Source organism: Colletotrichum orchidophilum (assembly GCF_001831195.1).
Source record: "Colletotrichum orchidophilum strain IMI 309357 chromosome Unknown Scaffold_96.1, whole genome shotgun sequence".
Taxonomy (NCBI): domain Eukaryota; kingdom Fungi; phylum Ascomycota; class Sordariomycetes; order Glomerellales; family Glomerellaceae; genus Colletotrichum; species Colletotrichum orchidophilum.
In genome coordinates, this window is record NW_019173052.1 from 84,971 (window position 1) to 104,086 (window position 19,116).

At 55.5% G+C, this 19,116-nt stretch overlaps 5 protein-coding genes across 5 annotated transcripts; 3 read left to right on the forward strand and 2 right to left on the reverse strand.

Annotated features, from left to right (window-relative positions):
• Positions 1–678: 678 nt before the first annotated feature.
• On the forward strand, positions 679–5,176 carry CORC01_10042 (SNF2 family domain-containing protein; the record flags this gene model as incomplete). The annotated part of the gene is made up of 3 exons (XM_022621671.1): positions 679–768; positions 864–4,898; positions 4,949–5,176. The coding sequence occupies 3 exons, from the start codon at positions 679–681 to the stop codon at positions 5,174–5,176; spliced, it is 4,353 nt and encodes a 1,450-aa protein (XP_022471803.1).
• A 1,467-nt stretch (positions 5,177–6,643) lies between these two features.
• CORC01_10043 (heterokaryon incompatibility protein) lies at positions 6,644–9,331 on the forward strand (the record flags this gene model as incomplete). Its single annotated transcript, XM_022621672.1, has 1 exon — positions 6,644–9,331. The coding sequence occupies one exon, from the start codon at positions 6,644–6,646 to the stop codon at positions 9,329–9,331; it is 2,688 nt and encodes an 895-aa protein (XP_022471804.1).
• Positions 9,332–10,869: 1,538 nt separating this feature from the next.
• CORC01_10044 (MIF4G domain-containing protein) lies at positions 10,870–13,584 on the reverse strand (the record flags this gene model as incomplete). The annotated part of the gene is made up of 1 exon (XM_022621673.1): positions 10,870–13,584. One exon carries the CDS (start codon positions 13,582–13,584, stop codon positions 10,870–10,872), a length of 2,715 nt encoding a protein of 904 aa, XP_022471805.1.
• A 594-nt stretch (positions 13,585–14,178) lies between these two features.
• CORC01_10045 (dolichol phosphate-mannose biosynthesis regulatory protein) lies at positions 14,179–14,677 on the forward strand (the record flags this gene model as incomplete). Its single annotated transcript, XM_022621674.1, has 3 exons — positions 14,179–14,181; positions 14,324–14,404; positions 14,492–14,677. The coding sequence occupies 3 exons, from the start codon at positions 14,179–14,181 to the stop codon at positions 14,675–14,677; spliced, it is 270 nt and encodes an 89-aa protein (XP_022471806.1).
• Positions 14,678–15,111: 434 nt separating this feature from the next.
• On the reverse strand, positions 15,112–18,665 carry CORC01_10046 (uncharacterized protein; the record flags this gene model as incomplete). Its single annotated transcript, XM_022621675.1, has 2 exons — positions 15,112–18,376; positions 18,499–18,665. Coding segments are annotated over 2 exons (3,432 nt in total), but the record flags the coding sequence as incomplete, so codon positions are not given.
• Positions 18,666–19,116: the final 451 nt, after the last annotated feature.

Here is a 19,116-nt window from a genome sequence, read left to right on the forward strand (position 1 = left end):
CTCAGGCATTAATTTCTTGCGGTGCTGAAAATTACGGGGACTCAGTTTCACAGAGTCCGCACCAACCATCAATGAATCTTGTCGTTGTCCTCACCTCTCCATCTCAACCGGCACCGCGCGCATCGAAAAATCGCCATCCCCCCTCTACAGGCATCGACACCCATCTCGGAAAGTGTCCAGCAACCTATTCCACGCGATTTCCTCGCGCATCTTGCTCGAGGCTACGCCCCGACGCCGCGCCCATCCGCCCGTCTCCCGTTTTTTTCGCATCACGTCCTGTTCACTCTTCCACCCATTTCCCCCCCACGCTTCGCGGCACCGCATTCGCGTCCCCCATCCATCGCCTCTGCCGCCGAACTCCATCCGCCATCTCGGTGAATTCGATTCCACGCGACCGACGTGTCCCCGTTCCGACCACGGCATCGCGCTTGCCGTCCCCGAACCACGTCGCCGTCCCCATACCTTGTGTGTTTCCGATACCGACGCGCTGCTTTTATCGTCCTTATCACCATTAGCCTTCTAGTCTCTCATTTCGCGACGAGCCGAGCGCGACAAACCTTCATCAAGGCTCCACTTGTCTACAACGACGACGCCTTTGCATGATAATGCGCGCGAGATTATCGTCGCATCTCTAGAGATTCCCGCAGTCATTAGATTTGCAGGAATTTATCGCCCAACATGGCTTCTGTACAGGCTGCGCCTGCCGTCCAGCTACCTGGCGCCGGCATGGCGCCTACCACTTCTCATCAGGCTCAAGAGATTTTCAATGTAAGACTCTTTTCTTCAACATAATTGCCATTCTTACTATAACCCAATGATTCCTTGAAAGCTTCGTGTGGATTAATGACGCTAATGTGCCCCAGAAATTCAAGCAGATGAGAGACAGCGGAGTCCCTAACACGGATCCCGAATACATCAAGGCGGAGCAATTCGTCTTGGCCTTCCAACAACAAGCACGTCTGCGACAGAAGCAACAGCAATTCCTCCAGCACCAGCAACAGCAACAGATGCAACAACAGCGACAAATGCAGCAGGCTGGCGGACCCAACGGCGCCGTTAATGGCGCGCAGTCCGCACAGCAGCATCCTCAGTCGACACAACCTCCCACATCGAGTGCGCTCAGTGCCTCAGCGCTTCCTGCGGCGACCTCAAATAATGCCGCCGCCGCTGCGGCAGCTGGCTCTCCTTCGACGGCTGCTCCCAGTGGCCCAGGTGCTGGTCAATTTAACCCTCAGCAACTGAGTCTGCTCCGCCAACAGATCCATGCGTTCAAGCTGTTGACAAAGAATGCTGGAGTCCCCTTGCAGATGCAGCAAGCCATCTTTGCCCAGCGTGAGCGAAGAAAAGCCATCGCCGCCGAAGCCGCTGCGCTGGCAGCTTCATCGACACCCGCAACGACTGGTCGAGATTCTGCACAGCCTGGTCCCAACGGATCTGAAACTAAGTCTGAACCTCCTCCAGAGGTTCAAGGACCGACTTTCAAAACCGTTAAGTCTCCTTATGGTGACAACAATTTGATTCGCAAGTCAATTAGCCACTTCGACCATACTCAGCGTAAAAACCGCAAGCTTATTCCGGGACTGTTTCCGACTGGTGTCGACTTCGACCAGCTGCGATACGAGAGAGAATTGATTGTGTTCAACCGAATGAGAGATCGTTTTGCTGAGCTCAGAAATACTCCAGCAAACATTGCTCATTGGGATACCACCAAGGACGATGTAGAACTGGACGACAGTGCAAAGGTTAAGGCCATCATTGAGATGAAGAGCCTAGGCCTATACGCAAAGCAAAAGGCACTGCGCGACAAGATTGGCCGTTCCATGATGTTTTACGACAACCTTGCAATGACGACCAACCGCTCAGGGTACCGCCGCACGAAGAAGATGACGGTTCGCGAAGCCAGAATCACCGAGAAGCTTGAGAAGCAACAGCGTGATATTCGGGAGAATCGCGAGAAGAAGAGGCACATCGACTTCCTGGCCGCCATCACGCAACACAGGAACGAGATTCAACAAACTGCATCGAGCCAGCGCAACAAGTCCACCAAGCTCAACAAGCTCATGTTTGCCCAGCACTACAACATTGAAAAGGAAGAGCAGAAGAGGATTGAGCGTACCGCCAAGCAGCGTCTGCAGGCTCTTAAGGCTAACGATGAGGAGGCTTACCTCAAGTTGCTTGACGAAGCCAAGGATACTCGCATTACCCACCTTCTTAGACAGACTGATGGTTTCCTGCGTCAACTTGCTGCATCCGTCAAGTCTCAGCAAAGGAAGGCCCTTGCGGAGCAGACTGGCGAAGAGGAGGAGCTACCAGAGGAAGAAGAGGAGAGCGAACCAGACGAGGACGACGACGACACAAGTGGACGAAAGATTGACTACTACGCCGTTGCCCATCGCATCAAGGAAGAGGTCACAGAGCAGGCCGATATCCTGGTGGGTGGCAAGCTCAAGGAGTACCAGGTCAAGGGTCTCCAGTGGATGATATCCTTGTACAACAACAACCTGAACGGCATTCTTGCAGACGAGATGGGTCTTGGCAAGACTATCCAGACCATCAGTTTGATCACCTATCTCATTGAGCGCAAGAAACAGGACGGCCCCTACCTGGTCATTGTACCTCTCAGTACTCTGACCAACTGGACCCTCGAGTTCGAGAAGTGGGCGCCTTCTGTAAGCAAGATCGTCTACAAGGGTCCTCCCCTGGCCAGAAAAGTGCATCAGGATAAGATCCGCCAAGGACGTTTTCAAGTACTGCTCACAACGTACGAGTACATCATCAAGGATCGGCCAATTCTCAGTAAGATCAAATGGTTCCACATGATTATCGACGAAGGCCACCGCATGAAGAATCAGAACTCCAAGTTGACAACAACTATCCAACAATACTACAACACGCGATTCCGCCTCATTTTGACTGGTACGCCGCTGCAGAACAACCTCACGGAACTGTGGGCCATGCTCAACTTTACGCTCCCTACTATTTTCAAATCTGCAACAACCTTCGACGAGTGGTTCAACACACCTTTTGCCAACACTGGTGGACAAGACAAGATGGAACTCACAGAAGAAGAACAGATTCTTGTTATTCGTCGTCTGCACAAGGTTCTGCGTCCTTTCTTGCTTCGCCGTCTGAAGAAGGATGTCGAGAAGGATCTCCCGGACAAGACCGAAAAGGTCATCAAGTGCAAGTTCTCTGCTCTGCAAGCCAAGCTATACAAGCAGATGGTTACGCACAACAGGATTCTCGTCAGCGACGGACAGGGCGGCAAGGCTGGTGCTCGTGGCTTGAGCAACATGATCATGCAGCTGCGCAAGCTCTGCAACCATCCGTTCGTGTTTGATGAGGTGGAGAACCTCATGAATCCCATGAGCATCAGCAATGACTTGTTGTGGAGAACGGCTGGTAAATTTGAGCTTCTCGACAGAATTCTGCCCAAGTACAAGGCAACGGGCCATCGTGTTCTCATGTTCTTCCAAATGACGGCTATCATGGACATCATGGAGGATTATCTCAGATACCGCAACCTGAAGTATCTTCGTCTGGATGGTACGACCAAGTCAGACGAGCGTTCCGATTTGCTGCGCGAGTTTAACGCTCCCAACTCGGACTATTTCATGTTCTTGTTGTCGACGCGTGCAGGTGGTCTCGGCCTGAACTTGCAGACTGCTGACACTGTTATCATCTACGACTCCGATTGGAATCCTCATCAAGATTTGCAGGCCCAGGATCGTGCTCATCGTATCGGACAAAAGAATGAAGTGCGAATTCTTCGTCTCATCAGTTCAAACTCGGTTGAGGAGAAGATCCTGGAAAGAGCCAGATTCAAGCTTGACATGGACGGCAAGGTTATTCAAGCCGGTCGCTTCGACAACAAGTCAACGGAAACAGATCGTGATGCCATGCTGCGTACGCTCCTGGAAAGCGCCGATATGGCAGAGACGGGAGATCAGGACGAGATGGACGATGAGGAGCTGAACTTGCTCCTCGCTCGTAGCGACGACGAAGTCACCGTTTTCCAGAAGCTCGACGACGAGCGGAAGAGGGACCCAGTCTATGGCGAGGCAGCCGGAGCAAACCTTAAGCCTCGTCTCTTGGCGGAGGAAGAACTTCCTGACATCTATCTTGGCGATGGCAACCCGATCGAGGAAGAGATTGAGACAAGTCTTGGACGTGGCGCTCGTGAGCGAACCAAGGTTCGCTACGATGACGGCTTGACGGAAGAGCAGTGGCTCATGGCTGTGGACGATGATGACGATTCACCAGAGGCTGCGGCAGCACGAAAGCAAGCCCGCAAAGACAAGCGGGAGACAAACAGACTCAAGAGGTCTGCCATGTCAAACGCCGCTGACGACTCTCCCCCTGCAAGTCGTGCTAGCACTGAGGAGGTGGAAACTCCTAAGAAGAGAGGTCGCAAAGGTGGCGCCAAGAACCAGGAGAAGCGCAAGGCAGAAGAAGGGGACGACGAGCCTCCGGCCAAGAAGCGTCGGGGCCCGCAAGGCAGAGCCAAGGCAGTCTCTGTCTCTGTTGGGTCCGAAACGCCGCGGGTCTCGGCTCAGCAACGCCAACTCCTCCAGGCAAATACGCGGGCTCTGTTTGATGGACTCATGAACCTCGAAGTGGATGACCCGGAGCCACCAGAGGAGGACGACGACGAGTCGGTTGCGGGCAAGCGAATCATCATTGGGCCCTTCCTTGCACTACCTCCCAAGCGCGATTACGCCGACTACTACTTGATTATCCAGTCTCCTATCTCGATGAAGCAGATTGAGACCAAGATCAAGAAGCAACAGTATCACAGCCTGGGCGACATGCGCAAGGACGTCGACCTCATGTTCCGCAATTGCCAGACTTACAACGAGGAGGCGTCGCTTCTGTACCAGGACTCTCTTACCCTTCAGGTTGGTGACATTCTTGACTTGATTTGACCATTCGGCTAACAATGGCACAGAAATTCTTCCACGAAGAACTCCAGAAAGCTCTTGAGAAGCACCAAGAGTTGCAGGAACTAGAAAGCGACGGCGGCAAGGAGGGCTCAGTAGCACCTAGTGCGAGTGCGAGCGCCGGAACGCCTCAGCCAGCAACATCCACAACGAGGATTAAGTTGATTTCGTCCGCCTCCAACGGAGCGAAGGAGGCAAATGGGGCAAGCAACGGTGCCCAAAGCGACCAGGAGTAACCGGTTCAGGTTTATTGGTTTCGACGTTTCAGTGATCACAGTTGACGTTTAATGACGTTTGTGAGGTTTTTTTTTCGGAGGTTGATGCTAAAAAGAAAATGGCGATGGCATACAGTCGAGAAGCGGCCAAAGGCAAAGCGATGGCCAACTCAACGACTGCGAAATCATCAAAGAATGTTGCACATTTACAGGCGTAAAAGGATTGGGAGGCTATTGGAACGTGTAAAGGTAACGGCGGGAATGGCACTCGATACAAATACCACGGGCCAGAAATCAGGTCGCAGAGGCAGTGAGTTGAATGGTGGATGGTGACGACAGGGGGAGGTTCTGTTCCTGTTCACTGTGGCAGAGACCCGTTGCGAGTTTGTTAGACTAGCAAGCAAATGTATTTTAATAGATGTGAGTACGATGGACTTGAGCAAACAAATTGTCTCCTAAACGTCTGAAAGTGTCAGATGACAGCTGCGCAGCGACTATCGTGATGTTTACGACGAGGACCGGCAGTCAGTCGATCGACTGTTATCCATCAACATTTGCATGGGTCAGTTACTTTTGGATATTGACGTGCTCGGCTAATTAGATAATGGGAGATCGGGTAGGGAATGGCCCTGTAATACGACAGCCCAACCATGAGTAGGGCGGGAAATTGTTGATTGCGAAGAAGAGCATCGATTTAATGCCCAATGTGTTTTTTTGTTAATTTTGGTTAATAGAGGGGGCTGGGGGGAACGATCGAGGTTGGTCGACGGGCGGGCCGGGGGTGGCGGTGCCTCCGACCTCTCACCTCTCACCTCTCTCACACTCACCATCTCGCCGCCCTCTCATATCGCGCTCTCGCGCACACTGCCTCAGTCTCACTAACCTTGCGTGGCGTTGCGCGTCGCTGTCGCAGTCCATTCTTCTTTCTCGTCGCAATACGCATACACATCATCATCCAATGCATCGCACAATTGGACACGCCGTCATCATCATCATCGCCATCATCGAAATTTGAATTGCAACATCCCTCATGTCCATCGCATTCTGATCGCATAACATTAGCACAAGATCTCTCAACAACGCCCGTGATTTATCTTTTGGTTTTTGCCTTGCATAACCATTCCCGCCCCCATCAGAAACCTCCGTCGCACGGTCTCACCGAGCCACACTTTCACTAGTGTCACGGCGCAAAAGGGCGCAACAGCAAAACCAAGAGAAACAGACCTTCGAGAGGGGAGTGAGTGAGAGAAGCAGGCCCCCAAAATTGGATTCCGGTTGCTGCGGAACACACTCAAGTAATAAAAGGGACAACGTTCAAGTCCGCAGCAGGCGAGCGCAGCGCATTGCCGCGCATTACAGCTTGCATCTGCAGCGCACAATCTCATACAAACGGCAAGGCACCTTGCGCTTTGAAGGAAAGGAGAGAAAAAAAAAAGGTAAAAAAGAGGGAAGGGCAAATTTCGGTTTGCGGTTTTCAGATTATAAGCAATGGACCACCCGAGTCCGTCCGCCGACCGCAGCAGCGGTGCGGCAACGACCAGACGAGAGGGAGGAGGACCAGCTGGCGTAGAGGTTATATCCGACGAAAGCTCGGCTAGTTCAATGTCGGATGAGGAGGATCCGGGTGACAGAAACCATCACGACACCACCGGCGGAGGCGGCGGATATAGACCCCAGACGCCCACGCCACCGCCTCAGCGACGGTTGCAGCAACACGTACCGCCGCCGCCCAGGGGTAGCAGGGAGAGAGATATCCGTACGGAACGGCATCGCGACTTGCGCGATCGGGATAGAGATCGCGACAGGGACCGATCTCGTGGCCCGGAACCGAAGAGAGGAGGAGGACCGCCGCCACCACTGGACAGGGACAGGGACCGGGAGAGAGACCGGGACAGAGATCGGGACAGAGACAGAGACAGGGATAGGGACAGGGACAGGGACAGGGACAGAGACAGCGACGGAAGCTTGCTTGACAGCCCTCCCTTGAGGGACAGCCCTCGCTTAAGGGAAAGGAAGCGGCAGAGCTTCGCGCCTGACGAAAAGTATCACGGCGGAGGAGGACACAGCAACGTCAACGGCCACGGCAGAAGGCAGCAGAGCGTGCCCCCCAACAGCGCCAACAACGGCGCCAAACGGCAGAGCATCACGGAGCGGCTCATGAGCACCTGGACGGCGGCGCGGACGGGGTCGCGCGGAGGGGAGCCGCCGGTGGGAGGCACCGCGTCGACGACGCTCCCCTCCCGCCGCGCGTCCTCCGCCTCGACGGCGAGCAAGACGTCTAACCCCGTCGGCAAGGTGCGCGAGTGGCTCGATACGTGCAACGCTGAGCACGGCGACCACTGCTCCGGACCACCGGGGGACACGTGGCGGCCGATATGGCTCATCGATTCCGTGAACCGGTGCCTCGTCCGCGCGAGGGCGACGGATCGGTATATCGCGCTGAGCTACGTTTACGAAGCGCCGCTGCCTTCTTCACGGGGTCCCGTGGAGACGTTGAGGGAGAACCTGGAGGTGCTGACGGCGAGCCTGGACGATGCGGATATCCCACAGACGATATTGGACGCCATGTGGCTGGCGAGGAAGTTGGGGATAAAGTACCTCTGGGTCGACCGGTTCTGCATCGTGCAGGACGACGACGTGGAGAGGGAAGAGTACGTCAAGAACATGGCGTATGTGTACGCGAACGCGTACATGACCATTGTGGCGGCCGCGGGGGACGCCGAGTCCGGGTTGAAGGGCCTGCTGAGGAGGACGCCGCCGCCGCGCGGGGCCGCGGGACGGAAGCACGAAGACCTGGTGCTCTCGTCGCGGTGGGCGGGGCGGGCGTGGACGGTGCAGGAGGGCATGTACTCGCGGAGGAAGGTCTACGTCTTTGAGGACACGGTAACGTGGGAGTGCCACTGCGACGCGTGGCAAGGGTCGCCGGGCGCGGGCGGTGGTGTCGGCCGGTTCAGCAAGATCCTCAAGGGCGGGATGGGCAAGCACGGTTCCTGCCTGCAGAGGACGTTTCCCGCGGCGACGGGGTTCCTGCACCCCGTGTGGCCGGACATGGACGAGTTTGCGCGGATCGCAATGGAGTTTAGCGCGCGGCGGGTGACGCTCATGTCGGACACGACGAGGGCGCTACGGGGCATCACGACGGTGCTGTCGCGGTCTTTTGCGGGCGGCTTCGTGTTTGGCATGCCCGTGAGTTTTCTCGACGTGGCGATGCTGTGGCAGCCGCGGGCGATGGTGCGGAGGCGGCTGATGGTGCAGCCCGTGACGGGGATGAATCCGCTGCCGTCGTGGAGCTGGCTCGGTTGGCACTACGACGGCGTGCCGGCGGACCTGACGCTCTGGCGGGCGGCGGCGGATTATGTGCAGGACGCGCCGCACCACGGCAAAAGGGGGGCGGAGAGGCGGTTCAAGAGCCCCTATGCGTTTCGGCTACGGTCGCTGGTGAGTTACGAGCTCACGGACCGGGCGACGTATACGCCGTTGCCGAATGACGGGATGGCGTACCGTGATCGTAGGCATCGGAGGACGGTGCCGTTGCCTGCTGGGTGGTCGAGGAGCGGTGGAGGATTCCGGTATGCCGGGGACCCGGAGGTTGTGTTTCGGTACCCGGTGCCTGTGGCGGAGATGGCCGGCGGAGTGGACGCGGTCCCGTCGCCGTTTGGGGATTTCTCGCTGAGTGCGACGCTGCTGTCATTCAGCACGACGATCGCGTACCTGGACGTCGACTTCGCCATGGCGCGGAACGGGGCCCCCCTCGATGCCAAGGCGGCCAACGCCGTGAACTCGGGGAACACCGCGGGGCCCGGGCCGGGTCTGGCGGCTCCCGGGAGGGGCATCGGCGTGGCCCTGGCGGTGGGGAACATCTGGTCGAGGACGGGCAAGTGGTGCGGTGTGGTGACGGCGCACGATGCCTGGCTGGGACTGCAGGGGGCGAACCATACGGGGGAGGAGAAGCTCGAGTTCGTGGCCGTGTCGATGGCGAGTGAGAGGGGGGGCAGCCACGTCTTTGATGTGGAAGCATTCCGGGATAATATGGACGAGGACGAGATTGTCGACTTTGTTAATGTGCTTTGGGTAGAGAGGGTGGGCGGGGTGTGTTACCGGAGGGGGCTCGGGCATGTAGTGCAGAGGGTGTGGGATGCGGTTGCGAGGGACCGGGTCGAGATTCTCCTTGGATAGGAGCAGAAACGAGAAGGTTGGTGGGACGCGGGATTCCATGCGGACAAAAGTCTCTGTTGGGAAGAAATGTATCAAGAGATTTGGTGAACCTGGGCCAAACTGCGGTATGTATTTGGTAGGGAAAGAGGGGGTTGGGTCACCACGCATTGTGGTGGATGAAGACGATTCGTGTCTGGATATTCTGTGTACGAGATGAGTGTCCACTCGAGGACCGGATATGCCATGTTTGTTTACTCAAGCTTCATAGCGATTGCATACTGGAAGAACCTCGATGCAGGGCGCAATTGATGCTGCGGAAAACACTTTGCACAACATTGATTTTGGTTCCTCTCGGCCATGAAGTGATTCTGTCCCAGTGCTTCTCCTACATGGAACGGAGAAGACTGCCATTTTGTGTTCCTTATACAAGCGCCCCTCTAATTACAACAAACAATAAGTAAAGGGGGAGGGAGCGAGGCACGAACAGACGACGGGCAAAAAGTACAGACAACTTCCTCCTTGAACTAAAACGCAGCATGAATGAACGAAGAAGCACTTCAATCTCGCCTCATTTTTGTCCTGCAACAATGATGAGGGGCATACCAACTCTTCTTCTTCCAGGACTCATGACCAACTTACACACCCATGCGGTGCAGAAATTCAGGATGCACCAAAGCATACAGCATCCCGCCCACTCCACCCACTCGACAGCACAAAGCCGAGCCACTTGCAGAATTCAGAGGGAAGGGAGATGGGGTTCATTTGAAAATCTGGCATCCTCTTCTCTCTACGGCTCTTCCCCCCAAAAAAAAAAAAAAAAAAAAAAAAACAATTTTCACTCATGAAGAAACCCGAAAATGGTCACTCAGCTACCTCCACTAAACTTAGGCCCCAAACTGGGACAAACTTCTATCCACACCTCGGGGCGTTTAGCTCAGTGGTAGAGCGCCCGCTTTGCATTACCTTCATCAGTGTCTGCGGGAGGCCCAGGGTTCAATCCCCTGATCGTCCACCACTCCGATAGGTCGCGCTTGCGATCGTTTCCTTTTGTCATTTTTCTTTTTTCTTAACACGTCATATAACACAGACAAACAAGTAAGCCACAAAAAAAGAAAAAGGCATGACAGTATACATTCTTTGGCGTAATCTGTATGTAGAGAGAGTGTGTTGCTTTTTGGCCTCTTGTCTTTACTTCTTGATCGCTGGCTCTGATATCAATGTCGGATGTAGTCATGCAGATGCGGTTGAACCATCGGAATCTTTTCCTGCTCAGCGTGTCAAGTACTAACTAATTGTGGTTTATACTCTCGCTATCGGAACACTTCAGGGCTGCATAATACTCAACAAACAGCAGGAGAGCAAGTAATTCAAGGAGCAGCCTCAAGGCAGCAAATTCACCGATACATATTGGCACCATCCCCGTTCCTGATTTGAATAGCTATACAAATATCAATCTGACCCATGCCATGCTTTGGACATTGGATATCCATCCTTCTGAATCCATTATACCCACGGTCCCACGCCTGCTCCCATCGTCATCTCCAGCCAGCCAGCCTCACTCATCTCCGTCCCTTCTTCAGCGGCGGCGGGCTTCTCGACCTCGAAACCGAGTCGCTGTACCTCCTCCGCTTAGCGCTCATGGGGCTCCTCGAATCCCGACCTCGATCCGGAGAACCTCGCTTGAGTGACCGCTTGGGTGGGGGACTCGGTGAGCGCGAGTCTGACCCATCGCGACCACCATTCCTCGCTCTCGGCGGGGGCGCTGAGACGCTGTCACCATCCCTTGCCCTCGACGCAACAGGTGAGCGGCTATCTCTCGGCCCACGACGGCCGACGGGGGAGCGAGACCGCGAATCGTACGACGACGCTCGACTCGGCGACCGACTGGGAGAGCGACTGTCGTAGCGGGCGCGTTTCCGCGGCGCGCTGCTCACAGATGAACTGTTTCGCCGGACTGGGCGGCGCGCGTCTTGCCCTGGACTACGACCACGAACAGGAACGCCTCGTGCAGGCGGAGGGCTGGCAGAGCGCGAAATAGAATGTCCTCTCCTTGGAGGAGGAGATCTGCTGACGCTTGAGCTGTTCCTTCGGGTTGCCCGGCGAGGCGGAGGTGTGACGCTGAGGCTACGATCCCGAGGGCCATTCCTGGCCGGAGAGGGGGATCTAGAGTAGCTGACCGAGCGACCGCGTCTTCTCGGAGGGCTCGCCGAGTATGAGTCGTTGCGGCGTCCCTTTCTGGGAGGCGAGACTGAACGACTATAGGAGCGAGATCTGGTAGAGCTGCGGCCTCGGCTGTAAGAGCGTCCTCGTCCACGGGGCGAAGGAGATCTAGAGTCGGCGTGCTTGCGATCAATAGCGCGTTGAGGCGTCCGCGACCTTGATCGAGAGCGAGAGTATGACGAGCCCGTGTACGAAGAGTAGCTAGACACCGACTCCGAGTCGGAATCATCAGCTGGGGCCGCAGGTAAGGCCGGCTTGGGCATGTTGAGAAGATATTCTCGGGAAGCTTCCGTGAGAGCGCCCATGCCAATACTGGTAAAGTAGTTGATGGAAAAGCGAATGTTTCGTGGGTTGTCACGGGGGAAGAGTCCGGTGAAACTGGGTTGGAGAATCTCGTCCTTCATACGCGCCTGCAGCTTTGCCATGCCAAGCTCCTCAGAGATGTCCTGGAAGAGAATCTTGATGAAGATTCTGGAGCTGCTGGTCGTCTCTTCTTCATTAAGGTGAATGACGGAGAGAACATGCCAACCAATGGCATCAGTTGCGAGCAGATGCGCAAAGAAGCGCGCAACATTGCGGAGCCTATTTGTTTCGTATCGGTGGATTTTGCTGTAGTAGTCGGCAAAGGATTCTTCAAAGAGCCCTGTCCATAATCTGTTCAGCTTGGCGAAACGCTCACCAATCAGACCGTGAAACTTGGAGAATGTCTTTTCCTGGGAGCAAATCTCAACAATCATCGAGGGCAGCTCTGCTTCTTGGCCAGCCGGGAGGTTAACACGCAAGAGCTTGTGCACTGCTTCCTCGGGGTCGATGGACGACATGACCGTCAGGTAGATGGTGCGGCGCAGATTGACCAGATCAGTATTGGACTGGTCCTTGATCTCCATTGCTTTCTCCTCTTCGTCGTCCTCCTCCTCGGAACTCTCGTCCTCATCGTCGTCGTCGTCATCATAGTCGCTGCCCTCTCCCAAGATCTCGGCCTTGAGCTTCTTGTATGCCTCCTCGTGCTCCTCCCACTCCGCGTCATATTTGAAGATATTGAGGCCATCCTGCACGTCGATTTCACCGTCGAGATCGACCATGTGCGTGATTTGGTCCTCCTCTTCAACCAAGTCCAATTCCTCCTTGATTGGCGGGTTATCCTTGAAGTTATCTTTGCGAACCTGGAATAACACTTCAATCATGTACTGCACACGCTTGTCGATATCCGCCTCGTGCAACACGTTCCTCAGTTGATCCCAAACCACCAGGGCGATTGCGGGCTGCATGTCCTGCAAGTGCTGTCCAACTTCGCGCATGAAGTTGACGGCGATCTCGACACTGTCGTCCGTGGGCTTGTGTAGGAGAAGAAGGAGCATCTGACCGGCTAGTCTCTCGTGGGCGACCTGATGGTTGACAAGATGCGCTAAGAACGTCGTGGATGAGACGCAAACAGCCTTGTCGCTACGCTTGACGCCCTTACGGAAGGACATGATGAGGCGCTTAACCAGAAGCTCACCAACGGCAGGCAGCTTCGTGTTGACGATGGCTACCATTGCGGCGAAGACGGGTGTGAAGGGTAGAGAAGCCGCTTGCGCCTTCATGATGGACCGACAGAACAAGCCGCGGCCTTTGATCAGGTTTTCGCCAAAGAGCTCGGGAACGATGTGCTTGATGTTGGAGTAGTTGACCTTGTTGATCAAACCGTTGATACTCTTCTTGAGCGCCTCCCACATCAGCCTCTGGTACTCTTTCGAGCTCTTGTCTGTGATCTGGGCTTGCAGCGCCCTCAGTCGCGCCGGCGGTATGTAGGTGCCTCCGGATCGCATGGACAGCAGCTTCTCGTACTCGGCCTTTGCGATGGCCTGTTTCTCCTCCTCGGTCTTCATCGGCGGCGTCGGGCGTCGTTGTCCTTTGGGGGCCGGGCGGTAGCTATCGGTGCGATCGCGGTCTCGATTGCGGGGGCGGTCGTTGTCGCGGTGGTGTCGACGGTCGCCGCCGTCGCGGTCGTTTTCAATTTCGCCATCGCGTTCGCGGCGCTCGAAGCTCGGGGAGCCACCGTCTGCCGATGCCATCGTGCCTCTGTTCTCACGTCCCCAGATACCTGTGGATGATCTAGAATCAAGCCAGGGAATCTTGCGAAACAGAGGAATGGCGGCAGCTCAGTCAGAGATGCGCTGGGTGCTGAAATCCCTTTTTTTTTTTTTTTTTCCTTGGAAGAGTTACAGCTTTGACGCAACAGGATCGCCGGGCAAGAGTTACCTAAAAACCCAACTGTGGCTGGGGAACCTGACGGATCCACTATTTGTGTGAGGAAGCATAGGCCATGCGGCTGGAGCTCTCCAAGCGCGTGGGAAACCATCTGGTAGGTCCAAAGTCATTCGGTCAACCGTGGCAGCTCCATTTAGCGCAGCCAGATACCTTGGTCCAGTGCAGGCGCGCCCTCGTCCCCTGAAATCGCGACGACAATTTTCCCGATCGGATCCAATAAGGTACAGTAACTACCACCTATTAACTGGCCTTACCTCATCTCGACCTCCTTCGCACATCCCCACGACCCTTCTTTACATCGGCCTTTCCATTACCACAGTAACTGGTCACCACTTGCGCGCGCCCATCCTGTCGATTCCTTCTTCACATTCTTTATTACCCAGTCAATAAAAACGACAATGGTACGTTGACATGCCTTTCTCTCTCTCTCTCTCGGGGGCGGGACCCGCACATAGCACATCCCACCCCTCGAGCGCAACAAGGGAGGGCAGGCAAAAGCGACATCGCCAACCATTAGCTAACCGGTGCTTCTTTTCTTTATAGAGCGGAACTCTTGTCGGCTTCGCCATGCTCGTGGCTGCCTCTGTCATCTTCACATACTACTCCATCTGGACCCTGCTTATGGTAGATATCCCCCAAGCCCCTACCCTCTTGACCTTTCGTTCTTTTCTGCGGCAGGCCAACAAGGTTGATTAACGCCCCCTGCTACAGCCCTTCGTCGACGAGGGCCACCCTCTCCAGAGCTTCTTCCCTGCGCGCGTCTGGGCCATCCGTATTCCCGTCATCCTCATCCTCCTCGGTTCCGCCGTAGTCGGTTCCTTTTTGGGCACCGTCATGATCCGCAGCAACAGGAAGAAGGCTGCCAAGGCCAAGGCTGCAGCGAAGAAGAAGGCGTAAAGGATATGAGAGTGGAAACTTATCTTCAATGGTGCGCATGTCGAAGCTCCGAAGACCCTGTTTACTGTTGGATGTCCACGATGTTACAGGTACAGAATACGAGGGCCAAGGGGGATGGGTCACTGCGCTTGCCGAAGCACCGGAATGGGTATCTAAGCTGGATTTATTGGAGAATGAGCGCGCGGCTCACCTCGAGAGCACGGCTACCAACTCTGATACTACTCGAGGAGGTATTACCCTAGGCCAGAGAGAACCCCCAAAAATCACCAATAAAGGAGTGAGTGGCACGACCAGCCAAGTACATATCCTACCCCATGATCTCAAGCCTCGGCCCGCGCATGTCTCTTTGGACCGATGCCTGACGCCCGTAGACAAAATCATGGCGAGAATGACTCCTGGTCTAATCTAGCTCCAAACGCCTCGAGATTCCTTTTTCAAACTCTCTGATCTGCAAAGTCAAGAACTTCACAGTCATCCTCGAAGAAACCATCCTCATCCTCCGTGTGCCGCGCCCCACGTCGTCGACGGGTTGTAACAACAATCTCGTCGCCATTCTCTCCACGATGCATGACTCTCTCCATCGAAGACAGCGGGAGCGCGCGGTGATCATCCGAAATGTTGAATTCGTCTTCTGAAACTGAGTGGTGACCAGTGTCGAGCTTCACCAGGTTGAGTGGCTGACCGAACGCCCAAGGTTGCGACGAGTTTGTCTCAGCAGCTGTATCTTGAGCACGCGCACGCTGCTGGCGCTTCCTTTGCTTCGGCGTTGCGTGATCTTCCAGTGTAGCATCGGCCATGAGTGCAGCTAGCGATGGTGGGAAAGCCGCAGGTTGACCTGCATACTCATACAGAGCCACTCGCCTGTCCGTATGGAACGGCTGGTATGGTGCGCTGGATTCTATCTCGGCTTGCGGGATGGATGCTTCCGCACTTAAGTCGACCTGGAGCGGTCTGGCGCGCGGGTCAAGCGTTAACGTCTTGCCCACGTCCATTTCTCGGTCCGATAGGTCCAGATACTCATCAGAATCAATAAATTGCCGGACTGCTGGCGAAAAGCCATCGTCGGGTAGTGCAGGGACTTTGAAGTCCTTGTATCGGACTCCTCGAGGTGTGCGCTGCTTGCTGGGAGCCGCTGACGGGCGGCGAGTCTTGGACGGGAATGTTCGGATCAGGCCGTCGCCGACCACATACAGAGTATGGTACTTTCTACCAGTGATCCATACGACGCATGACGAAGTTGGCAGAAGCGAGCTGTGCGGCAAAGATACACGATTGTCTCCCGTGTGACGCAGCTGGTTTATGGCAACGCCTGTTTTGCCCAAGGAATGACTGATGCTGGCAGCGATGGCTCTTCCTCCAACACTGGCTGAATCGACAAAGTTGCCGCCGGCCAGGCCTTGAGCGTTCACACTGCTCCTACGCGGCCGAGTGATCAAAGGCCTGGCGGCATGATAAGCAGCGCCAAAGGCACTGGATGCAATCGAAACAGCCGAGTTTGGTGCATCCGACGCGGGAGCGCCATTTTCTTCCGTGGCCTTGCGCCGACGAGGCGGAGGCCAAGTAAAAGCGCTGAACGGCATTTCGAGTAGATGGACGGTTCCTCTTTCAGTGACCATTGCAATCCGCTCCCCGTTGGGTTTCGACCAAGCTACGTCGACGATCCGAGCCACGGTCATCCGTGAGAATTGCGCGACTTGGCGCACTCGTGGACCGACTGCGTTATTGGCGGCCACTGCCTGAAGAGGCGACGACTTGGTGTACTGGATGCACATGAGATCCCAGACAGTCTGAACGTCGCCCTTGCCGCTTGCCGTGAACAGAGATAACCCAGTCGGGGAAAAGGACAAGAAGCTGCAGCCAAGTGGAGATGCAAAGGTGATGAGAGGGTGCAAGGTGGCAGAAGTTGGCAAACCGTCCATGTCCAGGATAGAGACAAGACCAGGGTCTTTGGTCACTGCCTGGCCTGGTGTACCATGTGTCGGCGGGAACTGATTCGCATCGTGCCGAGGAGGATACGAGCCAGTCCACTGCTGGGCTGTTACGGGAGGGGATCTGGACTGCAACGGCGGCGCCTGATTCGCATTCTTATTCCAGTACGAATTCCAGGCTGACAGTCCTTGCTGACCAACCCATTTTGCTCCGGAGATCAACTCTTGTGTTGTCTCACGCATAATCTTGTTGACCATGCTCTCTGCCATGGGAGAGTCAACCGATCCGGTGACTGCGGGTAGCACGGGGGAGGTAACTGAAGAGATGCCCGGAGCTTTGCCGAGAATGACCACCGGCACGTGAGCGCGCAGAGCGATTTGCGAAGATGCCGCCGGAGGACAATAGGAAATCCATTTCCCGTTGAGCGACAAGATTGGAGTCTGTGGGTTGGGACGAGGAGGCGCGGGTGAGTGGCGGCGTTCCGAATCCTCTGCAACCTCTCCCCTAGGGGGCTGTTGAAGGCTAGTCCAGAGTTTACCGACACAACCGAAGCGAACGGTGCCTTCGTTAGAATCGAGGATGGAACGGTAAACCCAGCATTCCCCACTAGTCCCGGAGGCGACTGCAATGTTTCCAGCGTCAGCTTTGATCGTGAATGCGCCGGTCGGCGGCGGTGCCTTGAAGATTGGACTTGTGACGGGCGTTGACAGCGGCACTTTTGGAGCTTGCAGAAGCACGTCGACGAGTTTGCCGGTCTTGAGAGAATACAGCTCGACCGACGTCTGGTAAAATTCGATAGCCGGTGTGAATCGGCCGGAAGGGCCTCCCTTCTGGCTGCCATCTGCTCGAGGGCTGCCAGGTGTGTCGGCTCTGTCTTCGGCAATGGTGTCGTTCGCCGTTTGAATTGCGATCTCTGGCGACGTCTGCGGTAACACAGGCCCGTGGATGACAACGGCTACGAGCGGAGAATCGTCGACCTTGTTTCCAAGAGTTGACCAAGGAAGGATCTTGGCATTGTATACGCCTCCTCGCAGCCCTTTCAGGCCGGCAACCCGGTCTAAGCCGCGTTTATTGACCGAGTAGACTTCAAGGCCACCCTCGTAGCCCGCCAGCGCGACGCTGTCTGATCCTGGTGCAAATTCGGTGTGAGGAGCAGGAAGTGTATCAAAGCCAAAGTGGTAGCCCTTGTCGCCGGCCTTCATGCCAGCCTTGGAAGCCATATCGAAGTCGATGTCGGGAGCGCCATAAAAATGGGGTTGAGCTTGATGAGGGAGCGGGGGTTGCGAGCCGACTCGGGCATGGGACATTTGTGACTGCATGGAGCTGCGACGGTATGCTGCAGCTGCAGCAGGCTGATGGTAGGCCTCAAGCGGAAACTGAGCGTCCATTTGGAAGCTGAGAGGCCGCTTCATGTGGTTTGGCATGCTGTTGGGAGGAGAAGGCGAGGCAGTCTGGGGCGTCAGGGACTGGCGCTGGACTGCCCATCCGTGATGGAGGCGACCAGAGTCCTCGTACGAGGAAGGTTGAGTGGGAGGCGACTCGCCCATGAGACTTATCAAGTTTCCCGGAGAGCCAGCAAGCCCTCCTCTTGCCCAGTCGTGGTTTGTGCTCGCAGCCGAAACGGAGGTGGTGGAAAGTGCATCCAGAGAGGGCGAGACAGTGGGGTGCCCATCGTATGGGGACGGGTCTTGAGCTATGGGTCTAATGTCGGGAGATTGAACAGGAGGCGACGACGTATCGGACGGGGGGGTCTTGGAAGGACTGCCGTTTCTTTGAGGTTGTTAGCGATCGTTGTCGCGACAAAGCCAGAAGGGCTAAAGGGGAAGCGGCAGTGACTCAACGCCGACTATCGCGGGGTTCTAAGATAACAAGCAGGGGGGAGGGGAACATACGCGAACTTGCCCGCGGCGAGTTTCGTCACCGCGGCGCTAACTGCACCATCTTTCGCGTTCTTTCTATCCTTCTTCGAACCTGAAGAGAAGGAGATGATGAGTATGCCAACGATCCATGGGTTCAGGCGCGTGTGGAAGCTCAGGAGCGCGGGAGGGAGACCCGAACTTACTCGGCATTCAAGTGGTATTGCGCGGCAGTTGGAGCAGTCTCCTGCTCCAAGGACTTGCGTTTCCGCAAGCCAGCTGTACCGCTTATTGGGAAATCGATGGAGTTGACGCGAAAAAGGTTTTCAAATTCCGTGGTAAGAGGCTCGATACCGTTCGTATGAGGGATGTTGGTAGGTTGCAAAGTACAAGAGTTGAGTTGTCAGTCTATTAGAGAGTCGCACACGGTATGGTCGACAAAGGCGGCAGATGGCTTCGGATTACGAGATTGCCGCAGGCTATTTTTTTTTTTTGTAAATGCTGTGAATATGGACAATTTTGCGTGGCAAATGGAAGTAGGCAAAGCAAGCCAGAACAAGTCGGTTACCGTTCGGTAGGCAAGATGGACGTCGGGTTGAAGGTGTAGGGAAGAAACAGTAAAGAGACGAAAAAGAGCGGCTTTCTTTCCAGGCA